Here is a 21,085-nt window from a genome sequence, read left to right on the forward strand (position 1 = left end):
GATTATATATGACAACTCCCAGTAGGGTCAATACAATGTTTGCTTGAGGAGTAGATTCAGTAAAACTGCTTGCCATGTGCAAGAGGGAAACTGCATGAGGATCTAGGTTTTGAAAGCTACGGCGTTCGATGTTATTTGAATCACAATTTTAGGACCTGTCTCAAAATATCACTAAAAGAATTAACCAAAGAAAGGCAAAGCAGCCAGGAGAGAACGCATCCTGGACTGAGTGACTCTCTGGGTGTGTTTCTGGCTGCTCCATGCAAACCAATGTTCTGTCTTCAATCAAGAGCCTGAGCTGAGGACTGTAAAATGGCAAACTGGAACTCCAAATGAATAACTAATGTAAAAGCTTAAAGGCAAAACAATGTGGGGATGGGATACTAATAACACATTCTGTTGAAACAAACGGCCATCTCAGAGCTTGTCTACACCATACCAGTAAGTGTATTAGCAGAGAGGTTTCATTCAATAAAAGCAATGGCTAAGAAAGCTCAGAGCTAATTCTTCTGAAGCCTGTGGCAAAGTTCACTTGGACTGTCTCAGCAGCCCAGGCTTGTTATTCATGACCTTATCATATATGTGCAATGCTATTCCAGGCATACTACATATACAAAAAAAAAAAAAAAATGTAACCCACAAGCCCAAAAACATGGAGGGAAGAGGTGCAAAGTGAAGTAAAACAGATTTCAGCACCATCCTACTCTGCCACATGCCTCACGATCTCCCTTTATTTTATGCCATTTCAGGACCCTTAAAATATTTTCTTAATCTTTTTCTTGAAATTTTCTTACAATTTTCTGAATAAATTCTACCATGTTTAAATTTTAAACTGTTTTCATGAAAGAGATGGGGTCTTCACCTTCTTACATGTCCTCTAAGGGCCACAGAAGGAAATACACTAGACACCAATGCACTGTCCGTACAGCCTTTCTTCTCACTACTCAGCTGCTCAAGCAGCACATCACTTCCTTATTTCCACTCACTCCCATCTATGAATCAGTTTGCAGAGGATGGCTCAGGAAATTCTGTGCCTTTTCTAAGCTTCTTTAGTATGAAACAGTAGAAAGGGGCCTGAGAAGATAGCTAACATGATTAAATAAACAGAAAAGTATGAATTTAGGGCCTGAGATGAAACATTCTTTTCTTCGCATTTCATATTGGAACAGCTCTATTTTGGTACATGATTTGTGTGGGAGCATATATGTTTCAGGAGAATCTCTGGATAGACTTGTGCTAACCTTCTTCTAATAAGGATGTCTTTGGAGGAGAACTGGAAGAGCAAGGCTTGTGATTAGTTGAAGGACTGTGCCTTCAAAGATCTTCTTATAAAGCACAGAACAGCAGGTTTCATTGAACTGCTGAAATCACTGGGGAATACAGAGCAACGCGGATCTTTCTGATTTCAAAGATGACTTTACTTTTCAGGTACAACCCAGAATTCACACTGAAAACTCTTTTTATGCCTTCCAGTTTGGTTTGGGACTTGTGTGTCTTTGAGGATACATACAATTGGCACTGTGCAGTTCCCTGATTTCTGACCTGGCTATGCTGGTGTCAGGCTCCTTTTTTATTTATTTATTTCCCACTGCATTTATGAAACCTCCTTCTATACACATTCTGTCTCATTAACACAGTCATTTTGCTGTCATCCATCTGGGAAGGTCTCATGCAAACAGCCTCCCAGGTTTACTCTCACCCTTGACTGAAGAGCAAACCAACTTTCTTTTCCTGTTCCAAGTCTTTACTCCAGCAGCACCTACCCTGACAATATTTCATTTCCATATCAATACTCCATCTACTATTCAAAGTTAACACTCCTTTACAATCTAGTTTAAACAAGTATACTTTCAGCTTCCATCTCTGCATCTTCCTATGGCCAATGCCCACTGCTCTGCCTGCCCAACTAAACAATGAGACGTAGATTTCTCCTCAGGTTGGTTATCTCCATCTAATAAGGCATCCAGAGTAATTCAAAAGACTACTCTGCTCTCCATAACAAAGAATTTATTTTACCTTCTTTCCTTTTCCAGGACTGGCTGGAACTAGTGACCATCCACATACACGTGAATGGCATACATAACAGTGATGGGTGTTTTTGTATGCAGTCATCTATAATAAATGTCAGCTGGCAGTCTTTGTGCACTATGTGAGTTGTGGCCTCTTTCTGAGGGCACTGCACTACCCAGTTGTCACAAAGATGGGTGGTTAGGTTGCGAAAGGATTAAGACTGTATGCATTGTTACAGTAACTGCATTTGTGAAACTAAACCAAGATTTAATAAATTATGAGCATCTGATTATTGTTTGTATTCCAGAAGAGCCCAAAATGTGTTAGGCATGGTTCACAAAAGACAATGGTTAAGGACTCTAATTGGAAAAAAACTGTAGCTAGAGTATGCTTATTTTGCAGTTAATAGTGACTGGAGTTTTCAGAATGACATACCTGGATAGCTTTCAGCTAGCTAGCTCAGGTGCTGCAAGGACACTAGTCAGTATACCAGCACAGAACTCAGCATAGGCTGCAAGCTGGTGGAGTCCAGCACTTAGCAAATGCTGAGCCCCGTGCTGCCATCACTGCACCAACAGCCACATACAGCTGGTTGGTTCCAGCTATGTAAAGCATCCACTTCACAGACAGCCAAAGGTAGCTAGAATGAAGAAAACTCTTTTTCTAACCTCCATAACTGACATGGACACAAGAAGTAGATGCAAGATGGATGCAAGAAATCATGCTGCTCTTTGGCTTAGTATTTGGCACATTTCTGCTCCCTGTTACTCACACAGCTATATCACAGAACAGCAGAAGAAAAAAGCTCTATTTTAAAATAAGAGAATGTAAACTTAATGCCATAAATGTAAGTGCAGGGATTGAAGGGCTGGAGCAACAGAAGAATCAATCTGAAGTTCATATTTTTAGTCTAAAAGATTTTTCACATTTATGGTATTTCCTTACAAACCAAGTACACCTGTACCTCCAGGCCAGATTCTGCATTCAGAGGAAATGCACTGGACTTCATTGATATTACTGTTTACACTAAAGTCAGTATGGAACAAGTGAGCCTACGCTAGACTCATGAAAAGGCAGCTATACTTAGGAAGTGTCTTCTATCTTTACTGTTGCTGCTCTTCATTTTTATTGTCTGTATTGTCTAAATGTATGTGTCTGTGCACATATATTTATGATATATATTTACCCATACACACACATAAGATATACAGTTGTGCAAGCTAAATCCTACTGTTGTGGGATTTTGGAAAAGCAGATACCCACATGCCTGTGCCTCACCTCTGGAAACCATCTGAAGTTTGGGCTTTTAGTAAATACAGAACAGTGACAAAATATTACAAATTTATCTGGCATATTCTGTCAGAGAAGAAAAAAGAAAAGGTAGACCAGTTTTGGAATGAATTAAGTCAATTAAAGTATACTTCTCAATGCCAGTGTTACGTCAAAATATCACTGATTTGACACTTGGATGATTATAATACACCAGCAGGAACAGAATAGCAACAGGATGTCAATATGGGAAAAGCTCAAACAAGGTTCCCTCCTCACATGTGAGCACTGCTCTCACATTCCTTGTTTCTACACTAGAAACATATGGAGCTATTTTGTAACATTTCGTAACACATTCAATTCTGAGGGCAGCTTATTAATCTAAACATAAGTAGCATCATTCTGGATTTACATCCAGGTACATCCATGTACCCCTAAGAGAAGAATCTCACCACTGCTTATTACATGCCTAAAGACAGTAACAACAACAAAATCCTCTGTTAAGTACCATGAGTGGATCCTTTCATTCCTTCTTTCTTCTAAGGTTTATGGAAAGAACAGAAGGTCGAAAAGAGCTCTCACAGACAGTACTGTGATGACCCATCAAAAGAAGCAAGAGAAATGGAATCCATCTGGACAGGCTTCATGTACTAGAACAATATATATTCAAAGTCTTTATAACAAGGCTGAAGTTTTTATTCTGGCATCAAACACAAACACACAGTTGAAGGACTAGGCACAGCCCAAATAAATTTCTATTTTATCTCTGATTTATTCCTACAACAAAGATCAGTCAAAGGTCTCTTGAAAATCCAGAGAACAGAGATTTCACAATCAGTGAAACATATTTCAGCTAGGACATACCTTTCAAATCCTGCTGCATGTTTCCTCCTTTCTGGAATAGTTGAAGGGAAGGGGGCCACACTCTTCTCCATTGCCCTTGGAACTTTAATGAGTATTGCTTTGGTTTATTTCAAGAGAAGCTATTAAAAAGCAAACAAAGTGTCTCACAGGACACTACAGAGAGAAAAATCTGGGCGACACAGAAAAAACGATGTGAAGTAAAATTTAAAAATGGAAAGAAAAGTATAGGTGAGGTATTTTTCCATATAATTTCTTCCATGATTCTGCTGCTCCATCTGTTTTGTCTTTGACGTCTACAACTTGCAATTTATACTCCATCCCTATGCTTGGAAATTGCTATCCATGAAGTGAAAGGTGAAGTTAAAAAAAGAAAAAAAAAGAAAAAAAAAAGTAGAACCGAGCAGAACTGAGCGAGGAAGAGATGAAGGGGTGCAGGTAGGAAGAGATCTATTGTAAAGGTGTCCAAAGGAGAGATGGAAATATATTCCCCAAGGTCATGGTCTTCAGTGGAGCTGCTTGTGTCTTCAAGCTGTTAAATACAAGTGCAGCAGGTGTACAAGAAGAGCCAAATTCCACATGGTACAACAAGTGCAAAATTTCAAAACGCAGAAGCCATCACACCAAGGGTTTCCTTGTCCTCCAATGAAGTCCATCCACAGTGGTTCTCTAGAAACAGTTCTATCATCAAGTAGATATCCGTTGCTTTTTTTTTTTTTTTGCTTTTTTTTTGTATTTTTATTTAAAAAGTAACTTTTTCTAATAATATATAGATTATATAAATAATAATAATTAAAAAAAACTATTTGGGTTTGCTTTCATGCTCTCCAACCCATCTCTATTTTACGTGGTTTGCCAATATATATATTAAAAGAGAAGAAAATCAACTCTGCTCACTATTTAAAAAAATATTAAATCCACCTTTTATGCATCCAGAGAGAAAGAGAAGGGGGGGAGATGGGAGAAGAACAAATTAAAATGGGGAAAAAGAAAAACAAAAAAAAAACCAACACAGGAAAATCAAAACCTTCTGTCTCTTCAAAATGTTTGTCAAGAACTTTAAATGCTTGTGCTTTCAGTGTACACCCCACAGGAAAAACAACAAAAACAACATCAACAATAACAAAAACAAAAATAAAACCCAAGGACCTAAAATTAAAAAAAGAAGAAGGTAATAATGATTCTAGTAGTAAAACGGACAGCAAATTGCTCAGAGTTTGTGTCTTTTTAGTTAATTTAGCAGCTGCCCTTTTTGTCTGCAGAGGGAGAGCTGCCACCACAGCCACCTCCTCGGCTCGAGAGAGGCTCTTCTGCATCATCCTCGTCAAAGCCATGAAAGGTCGAGGTGTCGCTTTCTGACGTGGAACCGAACAAGTCCTCCGTAGTGCGTGTTGGCGCTGATTCGTCCCTCCTGCCTTCTCTTCCCAAATGAGCTGACATGTATGATGAATATATCAGCACATGGGTTAAGCAACAGGCATCATCATCATCATTTTTTAAGTATCATTACTATTAAACAATACAGATTATCAGGCTTATAGGCGTGTGTTCGTACGTGCCCGTGCACCTCAACAACACATCTTGGTAGAACCGCAGTAACAAAAATAAACAAGTATCAGTTTCTCTTTCAAAGAAAAAAAAATCTACTGGCAGCACAGGTGCCCATAGCCATGGCAGCGAAAGGGTTAATCATATTTTCCTCTCTTCAAAAACATTAAAATATTTTCTCATGATTACTTAGATCAATTTTAGGAGATATTTAGCCCGTATAAGTAATTAGACACCATTAGCTCTAAGCACAATGACTGTCCTTCAGACTGGCATCACCTTTTACAGTTTTACTGCTATTGAAATGTAACCCATTAGACATCTCATCAGCCTCAAGACTTTTATGCCTGTCCTTCACCTGATCCCAAAGAGACTCCTCTATAGACACAATGACATACATTTTGAAGACTAAGCAAAAGTAAACTACTTTTATTCCACTTTCATGCCATCTCCTTCAAAAATACCACCACCCCAATGAACAACAATTCAACAGCTAAATCAACTGAGAAGTGATCTGTCATGGGAAATACTGAAAAGTTCAAGTGTATGTTAATCCAACTTTCAATATGGAACAGGAAATTCTCCACACAGAACATCAACAGCAATAACAACAATAGCAACAAAAAGAACTCTTGAAAACAGAAGTCAGATACTGAAATCTGTGAAACTATGGTTTATTTTCTACCTCAGTCAAACGCGTTACGTGATTAATAGTAATAGCCTTCAGAATCTCTCTCTAAGAAAGACAGAGAAAAAGATGTCTCTTGTGCCCCAGCAAATGAGTGTCAGTTTGTAGGGGACAGCTGTTTTTTAACTCAGAAATACTGACGTGACATTAAGCAAGCAACTGTTTGGTCTTCACTCCAGCTACAGGAATCAGCCATATAACTGCATGGTTAAGCAAACCGCTTTGCTTGAGAAACGAAGAATTAAATCCTGTTCACAAAAAGAAAGTGGATATAACAAAATAATTGGTAGATGAACCACCTCGTAGAGATGTGATTTTAGTGGCTTTGAGAAGGGAAGAAACAAGATAATTTCCATGATGTCTCTTTCAGTATAATGAAAATGTTCCCCATTATCAAGGAAGAGGAAGATGGCCACCAAAGAGTTTTCATTGTTTTAGTTTACAGATTAGTGTGTGGTTGTACCTTAATCACTTCCATCACACATCAGTCACACCACCGCAGACCCTTATGAATGACCCAGGGTGGGTCAGAATTTGTACAAGGATAGCATTTAATGGAACTGATTTTGCACAATTTAGGTTACATGTGGATCTACTTGTTCCATCACACTAAGCCATCAAGAAAATTAATGCCTTTGTTGTTTCATTCTGATATAATCACCATAGCAATGTTTAAATAGCAGAAAGTATGGATCTGTCTCACTGTGCAGTATCAGGACAGTGCTGAAATAAGTTATATTGAACTACAGCAATCAAAGGGAAGGGAAACGATCTTCCAGGTTGGCACCACAGACCACATGAGCTTTTTCCTTTATGTGTTAAGAAGCAAACACATATACACTAAAAGGTCCATGTTACTGTCTGTGCAGTATTCTTTGGGATGCCTCTGAAGAAAACCAAAGGGTTCGCCACTGGTCCTCTGCTGACCAGTCAGTACCACTTCAGAACATCTTCAGAGGCCACAACAACTGCAGTAGGCAATTCGCCAGCGAGAATCTAGTTCTGCTCCCACTGAATTTAATTAGAGGCTTACTGTGAATTTCAGTGGGAGTATGAGAAGGCCATTAGTTCAGTACAAGAACACTTCACTTTGCACTTCAGCCATCAAGCAACAAGCATCTTTCCGTGACCATGGTACAGAAGTAGCAACAATTTCAAGATCTCTTTTGTTTCCAGATTTACATATGAAATTCTTATTACCACTAGTATCACCACTACCCAGAAATATCACAACTGGAAACTTGGGCCTAAGTTAGAATATGCAGTTATTAAAGGTCTTCCATTTCCTCTGCTATTGCCACCACCTCCCACATGAGCTATAAATAACTGTTCAGCTGGGATAAAATTAAAAAAAAAAAAAAGAAAGAAAAAGAAAAGAAAGAAAGAAAAAAGAAGAAAGGAAGGAAAAATACAACAGTCCAGAAATAAAGACAATCCAGAGTGAGAAAGACACAACTGCATACATTTAAAAAGAGAGAAGGGAAGAAAAAGGAGAAATAAAAATGTCTCTAAACAAAATTAATGATAGTCATCTTGTAAGAGGATAATTCTTGACAGCTACCCCCATCCCTACCCTGTAATTTCCTCCCTCTTTCTTTTTTGGATGAAAAAAATGCATGAAATGTGTAATCAATGGAAATGCTTGTCATGCAACTTTCATAAATCTTCTAAGTAATTTATAGTTGTAATAGCAGCATTTAAGACAGAGCCCATGCTTTAACATTGTTTTAGGGTCTTTTCCTTCTGTTTAAGGAACAACTAGTACATGTACCAAAGTTTGTAGAAGTCGACAAATACATTAAAATTTTATTATCTCATAAGATCTCATTAGCTTAAAATTGTGAATCAAAAAGTTTTCGTGACAGAAAATTTCCCAGTCATCCTTTCCCACAAACACAGGCAAGAGGTAAGACCTTGTTTCCCGTTCCCTCCCAAATGTGCTGGCTTTCTTCAAAATCTTCAGGAGCAAAAACCAAAATACAAATACACTTCTATACAAGAAAGCTGCAAGAAGAAGTCACCTACCAGAGCGCCCACAGTCTGAGCATGACACAAGTTCCTCAGGCCGGCCACTTTTTTTGTTCATATTGGAGCCTCCGAGGCAGAAGTCACAGTAGTTATTGGGAATGATGACCCCATCCGGTCCTTTCTGGGCTGCAGTCAGGTTAGAAATCAGATTTACTTAAAGAGCATTCAGTTTGGATTTGATATTAAATTGGTGAGTTTGCAGGCCACACAAAAAGTTGTCAATTAGAACAAAAAGTGAATTCTGTAAATCACCTCCATCTCAGGTACACTGTATGCTTTAGTGATTTTGCTTGCAGAGCATTTCACCATTTCCTTTACAATGCAGCTGGTCTGGTCCCTCACCAGAGCCTGCTGCCAGAGATCCCCAAACAGTTCAGGGAATTCATAATACACACAAGTATATAAACAATCCCTAATGCAGAATCAGACCTGAGCTGTCAGTAAGCCAAGCCTGGTTTTTCAGACATCAGTCATAAATGTAAACACACGAAGTGCAGTTTCAGAAAGAGAAAACATATTCCCACAAACTCAAAACCTACTGCACAGAAACCTAACTGGTTTTACTTCTAGTGCTTTCTTTTTGAAGAGATTATATCTCAAATTTGTAGTCTTTTCATTCAGAAGTTAGTTCAAATGCTGATAAACATTCACAGTCACAGTCACTTCTGGGTGATGGACCCAGGGCCACACTACCTGCAGCAGGCTACGCATGCCTAGGACATAAGGGCAGGGCAGCAAGTCTGGCCCAATGGAGCATCCAGCACAGGCACAAAGGGTTGGCCAAGCCTTAGCTGCTGGAGGTAAAAACTTAGCTAAGAAAAAAAGGAGGGTGGTTGAGTTCTTATTTTCCAGCTAGGAATAGCTAGAAAGGAGTAAATACACAGTGGATCTTAAGTAGAAGGGAAGACTGTTCCCCTAGAAAGGAGATAGGCAGACGTATTTTGCACTCTCAGGTTGAACAGAAATATCAGTGTTTTTTCACTTCACAGTTGCCATTTTCCTCCTTTACTCTACAGAGAGAGAAAACTTCTTGTTCCTGACTAACCAGGAGCCTGGAAAGGTTCAGAAGAGTGGGAGGAATGGTCAGCATGGTCTATCTTTTTTTCTTTTTAAACTTAAAAATGCCAGTGGTATACCTGACCTAACCCTACCCCATGTAGATTGCTACAAACCAGAAAAACGAAGACCTTTAAACCATGCCATCTATATTTAATTATCCTTTTAATGCATATTTTGTAACTTGCAGATTTTTAACAGATGTTTTGACAGCCTTTATTAATGGTCTTTTTGTCCACATTCAAATTTCCCCCGAAGAACAATGACATTTTAAAGGGCTTCTGGTAGCACTCCAAGACACAGTTTAAATTTTTCTCAGAGATCAATCAGTTGTTGGTTTGGGTGCATCTAGTTATTCATTCACTTCCAGCTGTTGATTATCTGAGCTTTTTTGGAAATTGGTAGCTGAAAGACTGCAAGTAAGGTGAAAATAAGAAAAAAAAATTAAAAAAAAACATAACACTGTAAATACACCATTATCTTTCTACACAATCACCAAATCCCTGATGTATTTACAAAACAATGGGTTTTACTCTGAAATGGTGCTGTTAGGATCTTCAGTTCTCCCAAGAACAGACATAAGCTCCCACTCTTAGGTTAGCATTCTGCCATTTAGCAGAGAGGCATTTAAGACACGCATGCAAGATAAGCAAAAAAAGAACAGCAACCAGGTGGAAGCCTAGCACATCGACTCATTTTAAGAGCTGTAACAAAATGGTCATAAAGTTGCTGCTTGTACTCTTTTTCTTTCTTTTCTTTTTCTTTTTTTTTTTTTTGTTTCTTTTTTTTTTCTTTCTTTCTGTTGGTTTAAGAAGCAGGTCTCCCTAACATTTATTTTTCCCCCAGCAGCCCCATTCTGTAAAAGTTAAGTAATTATTTCTTTATATTTTGCTGCATCTACAGGGTGGTTGTATGCAACACAAGCTCAGCAAACCCAGCACATTTCGTGATTTTTTTGTTCCTTATTACCTACTTCACTTTTTATGAGGATTTCTTGAAGTGCCTTATAGATACTAAGAACCCAATATTAAACCTCAGTGAAGTCAGAAGACAGTTTTGCTGTCCAAACACAGTATTGCTAGGCCCTAACTAGATTTTATTGTGAAGAGGTACCCCTGGATTTTACAGCTGGAAAGCTTGATAGTAAAGCGATTAACTAGTTTCCTCAAAAACACACAGGAATTCTGTGGAGAGGCCACAAAAAAAAAAAAAAAATCATTTAAGGTGTCCATCAGCACCATACTAAGGAAAGACATCTACTACCACGGTGTAGAATCATACAGCTGATTTAAGACACAACATATACTGACTTAAAATTTTCCAGAGCAGCTCAGGAGCTTAAGACCTACCAACAGTCAAACTAGAAATGGGACAGGAGATCTCATGAAAATATATGCACTGATCAATTAGACCTTGGTGCATGACACAGGTGGAGGGTTTTTGCTGCCTGTGATGTGACTGAGTGTGTTCTGGACTACAGGCAAGGGTATGGGCATGCTTTTTAATAACTACTTTTTACTTTCTTTTCTTTCCACTTTAATTTTTAATGTCTACGTCTACATGTTCATCTATTGCCTGTCACTCACAAATATGGACGTTATATGTGAAAAGCTGTGCACAGATTAGAAGTTCTGAAGTTACATCAACGTTGTCTTGAACAGTGCATCCTCACAGCCAAATAATTCAGTACTGGCAATGTTAGCATTTCCAATGCTTTTTCATTCTAACAGGTGCAACAACTGGTGCAACAACTGGAATGAAACTTAAGTCAACTTTGATCTATACTGTTCAGTGAATTAAGCCCCAGGCTAAATCACAGAAGGTTTGAGGATAAAGAGATTTGCAGATGATAGTAAGCAAGCAGAATACTTACTTTCAAGTGTTGGCTTTTTCTTTTTTTTTTTTTTTTGTTTTGTTTTGTGCACATCATTGCAGTTTTAAGTTCTATTTTACAGCACTAATCCCACCCCTTAATCAATAAAACTACTCACTAAATAAGTATGAAAATGGATGTAAAAGTGAAACCAATTAAATTACAGGGGACTAATGTGTTGCTACTTTTCATTTGAGACGCTGTAATTAATTAGGTATACACTTTTCTCACACATTAGTCACAAAGTAGAAGGTGTTAGCTTAAGCCACATGATGGCTCAGCTAATGAGAAGTAACTCACCTAGGTGTGCTAGCTCAATCATTTTGATTGTGTCACCATAACCAAGGATTTTGTCTAAAAATGCTCACACAGAATCAGAAACCCTTTTAAAGTAAAGCTTTGAAAAACAGCCATGGTCTTGTCCTAACTTACACAAAACTCCTCTGATTTTCTTTTACATTACAAACTGTAAAAAACAGATCAAAAGCTTTGTGGAGCTTTGAGGAGTACTGCCTGAGCTAAGGTGTTCTCATAGGGGGGTGTACTTAAATAAGTACCTCTTGCCATTTCAACTTGGTCTCACTTTCTTGTTTCATCAAAGGCCCTCTCTTTATCTACATCTGCTCTCAAATAAGGAGTATACTGCTTTTTAAAATACTTTTTAAAAATGCATTAAGGAAGAACTGCACAGGTCAGACGATGGTTTCACTATACCTGAAAGCTGATTCAAGTGAAGATAGGAGTCTGAAAATGAAGCCAGTATTTCCAAATAATTTTGTAATACTTTTACTCTGAAATACATTCCTTCATCCTGGCCCAATCAAGTGAATTTCAAAGTATACCATGCAAAGTGGAATAAATTTCTTATTAGAATACAGTAATATTATTCACAGGAGTCCTCCTATAAAATAGGTACTGTAAATTAATTCTACAGTATATTACACAGTAACTTTGCTCTACAGACAAAACCTAAAGATCTAAGCAAATCAACTGAATTTCTACATTTAAAATAATCACAATTACAGAATGGCTTAGGTTGGAGAGGACCTTGAAGATCATTCAGTTCCATCCCCCTGCCATGGGCAGTGCTTCTACCCACCACATCAGGCTATCCAGGGGCCCATCCAACCTTGAACACCTCCAGAGATGAGGCAACCACATCTCTGAGCAGCCTGTGCCAGTGACTCACCAACCTCTAAGTAAAAAATTGCTTCCTAACACCTAACCTAGATCTCCCCTCTTTTAGGTTAAAATCATTCTCCCTTGTCCTATCACAACCAGACCATGTAAAAAGCTGGTCCCACTCCTGCTTGTAAGCTTCTTTCAAATACTGGAAGGTTGCAGTGTGAGGTCCCTCTGCAGCCTTCTCTTCCCCAGGCTAAACAATTGCAACTCCTCAACTTTTCATCACAGGAGAGGTGCTCCAGCCCTTTGGTCATCTTTACAGCGCTCCTCTAGACCTGCTCCAACTGCTCCATATCCTTCCTGTACTGGGGGTCTCAGGCTCAGACACACTCCAGATGGGGTCTCATAAGGGCAGACCAGAAGAGGACAATCCCTTCCCTCTCCCTGCTGGCCACCCTTCTATTGATGCAGCCCAGGATACAGTTGGCCTTTTGGGCTGCAAGCTCATGTCCAGCTTTTTGTTCATCAGGACCCTGAAGTCCCTCTCCGCAGAGCCCATCTCATTGAGTTCTTCTCCCAGTCTGCATTCGTATCTGAGACTATCTCAACCCAAGTGCAGCACCTTGCACTTGGCATTGTTGAACTTCAGTAAGTTCTCGTGGACCCCCTTTTTCAAGTGTGTCCAGGTCCCTCTGGATGGCATCCCTCCATTCTATTGCGTCAACAATAACTTCAAATAAAATAACTTCTATGCTTTCTTGATTTTGAAGGCAGGGGTTCTGAACAGAATTCTAGCTTCCCTTCTTCTCTCCCAAAGTAATCAAAGAAAACCAGAAGTTATATTCCCTATATATATATATATATATAGGGAATATAACTATATATTATAATATAACTATATATATCCCTATATATAGTGAAATAACACCAAGAAATTAGGATTTTTCTTTTCAACATCATCTTCTGGAGTCATGAAACACAATAAGAATTTCAGTTGCTATCTCTCACGACTGAAGAGAATACTTAGAATAGAGGGTAAGTTCAAAAGAAAAAACTGCCCCTTTTTTTTAACCTGAAAACTCAGAATATAAATATTTTACCTGACCTTCCTTTAAAATGCGACCCTTTTATAGAAACAAACAGAAAGCTAAATGTCTAGAACCCTGCATTTTTTCAAATTTCTAAGTGAAATTATCTTAATGATTTGGCTTACAGTCTCTAAAACACTAAGAGATGGAAATCACAGTCACAGGTATTTCTTCAACCTACAGGTAGAACAGCATAATACTTAGCTATGGTGTAAGCAGTGCATCTAGGTCTGCCAGCAGTTGATCTGTTTTGTATTTTGTCCACAAGTCTGGAAAGGCAGTGGAGGAGGAGAACCAGAGCATATGTCTCAGGGTCATGTGGGGGCTTGTGTGCTGCTTATTTAAATGGTTACTGTGAGTTGGCTACAATCAGACATAAATGCACTCCCAAAGGGATTTTTCCTAACACATTCTGTCCAGCTCTTACCTTTTTCTTCTGGGCCTGATCCAAAACCAATAAAGTCCATTGAAGATTTCAGTTCAATTTGAAAGGCCATTTACTCTGTTTGCAACAGAAATTTCCAGAGCACAATAGAGACCACGGGAACCTGTGCGCAGGCCTGAATCAAGTCAGTGCATTTTACAACAGAGAAAAAGGGGCGGGAATTTGCTTTTTTTTTTTTTAATGAATTCTATAAGACTCTTTGTCTGAGGCTGGGTGGGGCCCAGTTTTCCTTTCTGACACCTCCCTTCATCTCCCTGACAAAGTACAAGTCCACCATTTGGCTGCCTGTGCAGCAAAACACTGGCCAAGAGCCTGCGCCTGCCTTCACAGAGCTCCTTGGAGGACCTGGTGACAGATAGTCCCAACCTATGGCATAAGTGGCCCCATGTGCTTAGCTCGCCTTCCCGCTGCCGCTGACAGCACTCATCCCTCGCAGGTCTGGCCCGTTTCCATGGCGACCACAGTGCCAGGCTGGGCCTGCCTCTGGTCGTGCCACCTGTTATTACTTCATCTCTCAAGTGTAAGGCATTGAGGCACGGCCCCTTAATTTGCTGCTCAGAATGCATCTGTGGAGGATAGGCAAGCTCAAGCAAGATATTACAACAAACTTAAAAAAAAAAAAAGAGGTATTTAGGATTGAGGGAAGAGAAGCAGCACTCAGATTATGGCTTTTTTTGAAGTACAGCTGGCTAGAGGTGCAGCCACATCTGGTGGTGAAACCACAGTGTTGATGTGGCACAGTATTCAATCGCATTATTTCTGCTTTGAGTGCACATAACCTGGGTGTGTAGCACTGGGAACTGCTGCTGCTCTGCTCCTAGTGCCAGGCTCACCCTTCTGCACAGCCCCACACCTCACTAACATGAGCTTTCCACACCACCCTCCACCGTGCACGGTGGGCATGCCTTTTGCTAGCAGCAAGAGAAAGCGGTTGTGCAGCTGCAACACCCACAAGAAATACGGCCAGTTCACCCTAGTAACTGGATTTGGTCTCCTTTTTGGGTTAGTTGGTGCTTTGAGGATAGAGGAAGCTATCGCCTTCACACAGTTCTTAGCAACTGTGACAGGCTGCCTTTGCTACACCCTCTGTGGATAGAGAGACACAGCCAAGGAGCACTACAGGCTGCAAGAATGGAGTGCTACCAGAAGCAAGCACTCTGGAGGAGTCACAGAAAGCCTCTGAGTGTGAGGAAAGGAGGTGTGTTTGACCACATCTTTTCGGTTAAGGCCAGGAGCTGATGTGGCCCTAAGTTGAACAACGAAGGAATGAATTGGAAGGTGGGCAGTGGAAGGCAGAGCAAAAAAATACGACATCAGCTACTGAGATCTTGTAGATCTGGGGAGTCAGTATTCCTGCTCCGTAAGGCATACCTCATATAAACGTCAATGCAATGATCTCTGAGAGTCTTATGCGGGAGCAACTAAGACAAGGGCCATAATCCCACTGCTCACAGTGTCATTGAGAATGGACCAGGATGCAACTCTCCACTGTCTCACAAGAACAAACAGTAGGAGATAAAAACAGTAAAGCAGACAGAAGAGTCTGACATGCTAAAACACAGATTTTCTGATTTTGTGGGGTTCCTCTCCTGAAACTTTGCTTTTGGCCATTGAAATATATAATTCCTGTCAGTACAGGGAACACAAGGGGGGATCGAACTGACCAATGTAGAGCCCAGGCTGGCAGCATCCCTCAGCATTAATACAACCACAATATATTGTACACTTTAGCTCTAGAAATCTCTAATTGGAGAAATGAGAGAAGGCAGAGCACCTAAGCTGAAACCGTATCAAACTTTATGGGTCTTACTTGGTTTAAAATCTACATGGAAGACAAATAAACAAGATGGTAAGAAAATAAAAAATATATAAACACATAAACACTATCATTCTGTCTTAAGAGCTGACAGTATTGAAGCAACACATGGTTTTCAATTAGTCAAACTGGAAATACTTTCCCACAACCTATTTTGTCAAAGTACAAATAGAGGTGCTCCTCTTCACTGTGAATTGAACATCTGAAACACTGCATTTTCTGGACAAGGAGTACATGAAAATTAAGCACATGCACACAGGAAAAACAAACAAACAAACAAACAAAAAACCTCTCCAAATAAATCACCGAAACGCTCCCTATGGACTCCTGTATATAATTTGAGATTTTTCAGTATTCTAAAACTTAACATCTCAGAACACAGGCACAAAAAGTCTGAGAAATTTACAACTGCAAACAGAGTTTGAATGGAAATCACTATTCATTTTCAGCTTCTTTTAGTATTCTTTTTTTCTTCATTAAAACTAGCCCTAGGAAAAAAAAAAAGAGAGAGAGAGAGAGAGAGATTAAACTAATGAGAAGTCAAATCAAGGCAATGTACATGCTCTCACTGAAAAGGCACCTGCTGCTGCAGGGTATCTTGTCACAAGGTGGGCATTGATGCACCCTTGCATTCAGATGTGGCTCCTATCATGGCCCCAGTGAGGATAAGCACTGAGGCAGGGAAAAAAGTAGGCCTGATGTAGCTTTTCAAATTGATGCTGCTTGTGGAGAGGAACAAACAGCTCATCTCCAACCGAGGGGCTGACTCTCGTCATTTATTCATGGCCAGCCCCCTGCCTGGATGGAAATAAAAATGTTTCAAAGATGACTGTGTGGGGGAGCTGGAGGACAGCTTGAAGGCAAACTGAGGTTAGCACATTAATTTTTTATCTCTGGAGACTGGGTATCCAATTATGCTTAGAGTACACAAACAACTTTGGCTGGTCTCTCCAGTAGCGATATATCCACATCATAAAATCTGCAATGCAATTGGGCACAACAGCCCAGTGCCACAAAATAACATAAACTGGTGGTTTTACAGGTCAGATGCTGAGACAGGAGTGCACGGAACTGCATTCTTGTTAATTAAACTTATTGCAGGTATGACCCAACTCGCACGTGACAGCTAGGCCAGCAACAGCCAGCACAATGTGCTTTATTTAGGATCGTCAATGGCCAAAGTGCTTGTGGGCATAAGTTCAGTTGCTGTTTACTACGCAGCTGCTTTTAACCAATGCTTCACTGAAATGCCACTGAAAATTCTTCTTTAACTGGGAGGAAGTTTTTCTCCATGTAGACAGACTATCCTATTCTCCTGGGAATTAAGGAAGCGCATTTATAGTAGCACACTCATTCACACACACATTTCAATAGAGAGAAGTCTAATGTAATTCCTGTATCAGAAATGTCTCCAAATTTGTGAACACCAGCTGCCCCCAGAGCTGGCCTGTACCCATAGAGTGAGATGGAATAAAACAGCAGGTGTTTTGTGGCAGCCTTGGATGCACCCTGGGCTCACAAATCTCACGCTGGCAGTGCCAACAAGCAGAGGAAAAGGCAGCAGAAAAAGTGCTGAAAATGGTGTGCGGTCATTTCTTTTTATTGGTGGACTTGAGGAAGAGGGGAGTTGACTTTTTTAAAGGTTTTCTGTAATCTCTTTTTCACAAGTCCATACTTGCCAAAAATCAGAAAGCATGTCAATGATAAATGGGTGTGTAGGTGAAGGCAAGACTAGGCACTGAGGAAAGGCTATATATCTGTGTCAAAGGGCCAGATAAGACATACAAATAAAGCAGCTAAAGCTCAAACAAAGCCCAGGCCAAGGTGTTTTAGGAAAGACAAAAGCAAGAGAATACTGTTGAACTATCTTCTCTGATGCAAAGGATAATCTGCAGAAAGAGGGACAGCTGAGATGTAAATAAACCTTCTGTACCCACCAAGGACGGTAAGACAAGCCAGAGAGGTGAGACTTGGGGTTTGGGTCAGTCCTCTTCTTTAATACACATCTCTTCAGTAGCTCTCATTTTCAGATAGGTTATTCCTATCTAAGTGGACAATTTACTTAACTACCCAAACTGGTTTGTGCAGGAGGAGAAAAGATAAAAGAGTCTGGGTGTGCAGAAAGACACAAAACCGTCAGGTCTTGAGCTGGCACCAGCCAGGGGATCAGTAACTGAATCCTGTAGGAGCTGAGCTCCAGAAAGCTCATTCCTGCATCAGCAAAGCTGCCATTACTGCAGGTACTGCAAGGACCAGAGACTGCAGAAGCTACTGCAGAGACTTAGGTACAAAGGAAGTTCACACTGCAATTGCCTGCCCGCCTGGACTTCACTGACCCAATGCTCACCTCCCACAGCGTGACAAATTCCAAATGGCTGGTTTGAATTTGCCTTGCCATTGCTAAATCAGGCTGCTCATATCTCTCTGACACACTGCTAAGCAAATAACCAGATCCTGCTCTATACCATATCTCTGGTCCTCCTGTTCAGTAGGTTGCAGATTAGCTGTTTGGATTAAAATCCCCCCTCCTCCCTCCCTTTTCCCCCAAGCCCATGCAGAGAGGTTTCTTGAAGCCCAAGCCCTGCAATACTGCAAACCTGTCAAATCTAATTCATAACACATGCCTAGCAGTTCTTAAGGGAGAGGAAAGATCTGATGCTCTGGCTCCCCACCATCCCCCTGTACAAAGGGACCATTAAATGACTGCACATTAGCAATGTGGACAATTAGCATTCACATGGAAGATAAATGGCAGCATAAATTAAATATCACCAAGTGAAAGAGCAAAGATGCAAGATCTGAGCTCAAGGCTGTAAACAAATAAACAGGCAAAAAGGAACAAACAGCCACTGCGACAGCTAAACCATTTGGGAGAGTTACCTTCCAGCGTCTGGGACCTTCCCCAGGGGTGATCTTCACATTCACATAGCTGTTGCCTGTACCTCACTGGTTCCTGTCTGGTTGTTAAGCAGATTCTTTTTGCTTGAGAATCTGGATGTCAGAGGATTTTACCCCACTGGTTTTGTACTTCTGCCTGTTCTGGGATCTGTGCTTTAGCAGATTCCCTCTGCTGCACATGCATTACACAGAAGCTCTGGGAGGACACAAGCCTGTTCCTGTAGCTCCTGTTCTACCCCTTCCTACACAGCAGAACAAACCTTTCTTTCCATGGGCTAAGTCCTGCTGCTACTAACCTTTCCACAGCTCTTCTAGCTCCTCTTCTTGCTAACTTTAATAAATTCCTAAGTACCAGAAGCATAAAGACTGAGATTGTCCCTGACCTCTGCAACAAGCTGAAGGGTAAAATACACTACCCTTCTTTGTCTGAGCATCTGTGCAAGGCCATTATGACTATTAACTCAATAGAGACTTGTGATATACCTTTCAGATACATAGCTATAACTAAATATTGCAGGCATTAAAAAAAAAAAAAAGCCAACATTTACAAAACTCAGAGATGATGTAAATGCTAAGTAAACAAAAGCTACTGGCTGAACATTGACAGTCTCCAGCCTGTCTAAGCTGCTCTTAGTGCACTGACAGCTCAAGTTTATCAACAGCTGGAGGAGTCAAAATTACCTTTGCGGTGAACCTACCAAACACATGAATAACTGAAAGGCAGAGCATAAAAGTGACAGAAATACAGAGACTGCCAAATGGGAGTGGCCCTTCAAGCTCAGACAGTGGCTAGCAGCAGATGCTTTGGAGGAGGGAAACCCCCTCCCTCCATCCCTGGGGACAATTATCAATTATCTGACTTGAAAGAAAATGTTTTCCTTCTTCCATAAGTCTTCCACTTCTTCATAACACGCTGTAACATATTTGCCTGGATATTTCTCCCCATAAGCATTTTATTGCTTTGTTTGCATTGTTCGTTACTCTGAACTAAAATGACACAGTTCACACTGTGATTTGAAAGGACTTTTCAAAAGTGAATAAAGGTATCTACACAAATTTGAAGGTAAAAGCAACTATCCCATAGTAGTGCAAACTGGAAAATTGAGAAACAGCAGCTTAGAGACTTCCAGTCTTATGAAAAATTAGTACATAGCACAGTCTCCTTAACATCTGTTCTGTGCCTAAGAAGCAGAGGAAGGATAGACAAATATGGCCATTCATGCCACTGTTTTTCTTTCAGCCTGGCACTGGTGTGGGAAATCTAGGCATGTAACTCATCTCCTGTTCCAGCACTCCTTGCAGATAAGAACTGATATTTTTTCATAGATTTTCCAAAACTGTAAATAAGAAGCATCTTTGGTAAAGTTGAGTGCGAGGCTTCTGAGGAAGAAATGCAGGTATAAGGAGGACAGAAGCTGTGAATTCTGTATCGAAAAATCTGAGGCAGGGATAAAGGTGTCTTATTCAAAGGCAAAACAAAGACAGCCCCCTGAAATGGAATGTGCATTTCCTTGACATCCCTACTAACAGCCACTGGGAGGTTGCTTGACAATGGGTGGGTTGGGCAGCTCTTCTTATTCCCCCTCTCCCTGACACCTCCTCCCCACAGGAACAGTAATGGAAAAGTGACTTGCTGCAGAGATAATGCTGGGTTTGAAATGAATTCCTGACTAGCTGAGCCAGCACTGGTGAGAGCTGCGGCTGATTAGCTCCAAGCATCCAGGTACCAATCACTCACAACGGAGCCAGGCAATCAAGCCAGCCTCCACAAAGCAAAGAACAGATGAAGGCAACATCCCCAGAAATGATCTCAAAGGTAAGAGGAAAATACTACTCACGTTTGTGGTTTTCATTTCTGTGGACAGGAGAAGAGCGCGTCTCCTGCTCTCGGGCTTCATCACCCTCTTCGCTGGCAAGGTGAGTGTGAGCATAGTGGTAGCTCAGCCCAGGCCTGTTCTTGTATCGCTTGCCGCAGACTGGAAAGAGAGGAAACAGGAAGGAGGAGAAGAGAGAATGGAAACATCAGGACAACCTGCAACGATGACAACATTCTTTAAAACAGCACCCCTTTCTCCCCTGGCAGTAGCACCACACATACCACGTTCCTGCCTGAAATGCTCCCAATAGGTGTCAGTGAAAGGTGACAGACACCAGCCCTGCTGCCCCGCATCCCCAGATAAGCACTCTTCCCATGCTGCCAGCTGCCCTTCCTGCTGGGCTAGACAAATGAACATTCAGCCTTACAGCTCATACAGTCCTAATCCTCTCTGCTGAGATTACTAACAAGATTGCACATAAAATTAAATGAAATGCCAGCTCTGATATTGATGCTAAACAATGCACAGCAAGGGGAACTGGACCAAGAAGAAAGGACATTATT

The 21,085-nt window shown here is 40.6% G+C and overlaps 1 protein-coding gene across 4 annotated transcripts in view; it reads right to left on the reverse strand.

The window, feature by feature from the left end:
* DPF3 (double PHD fingers 3) overlaps positions 1-21,085 on the reverse strand; it is a 154,204-nt gene that overhangs the window by 19,782 nt on the left and 113,337 nt on the right. For 2 of the 4 annotated variants that reach the window (XR_010623348.1, XR_010623347.1), the window contains 3 exons: positions 20,544-20,681; positions 8,402-8,530; positions 4,144-5,573 (listed from right to left, as the gene is read on the reverse strand). Coding sequence is in view for 2 of the 4 variants with exons in the window: in XM_065754753.1 (XP_065610825.1) it covers positions 8,402-8,530; positions 20,544-20,681 (267 nt within the window). In the remaining 2 variants the exon portion in view is untranslated. The remainder of the gene's footprint in view (positions 1-4,143; positions 5,574-8,401; positions 8,531-20,543; positions 20,682-21,085) is intronic. The other 2 variants (XM_065754753.1, XM_065754752.1) reach the window with 1 other exon arrangement.

This window comes from Cyrtonyx montezumae, unplaced genomic scaffold (genome assembly GCF_038088225.1).
Source record: "Cyrtonyx montezumae isolate F1298 unplaced genomic scaffold, pur_monq_1.0 scaffold_10, whole genome shotgun sequence".
NCBI lineage: Eukaryota > Metazoa > Chordata > Aves > Galliformes > Odontophoridae > Cyrtonyx > Cyrtonyx montezumae.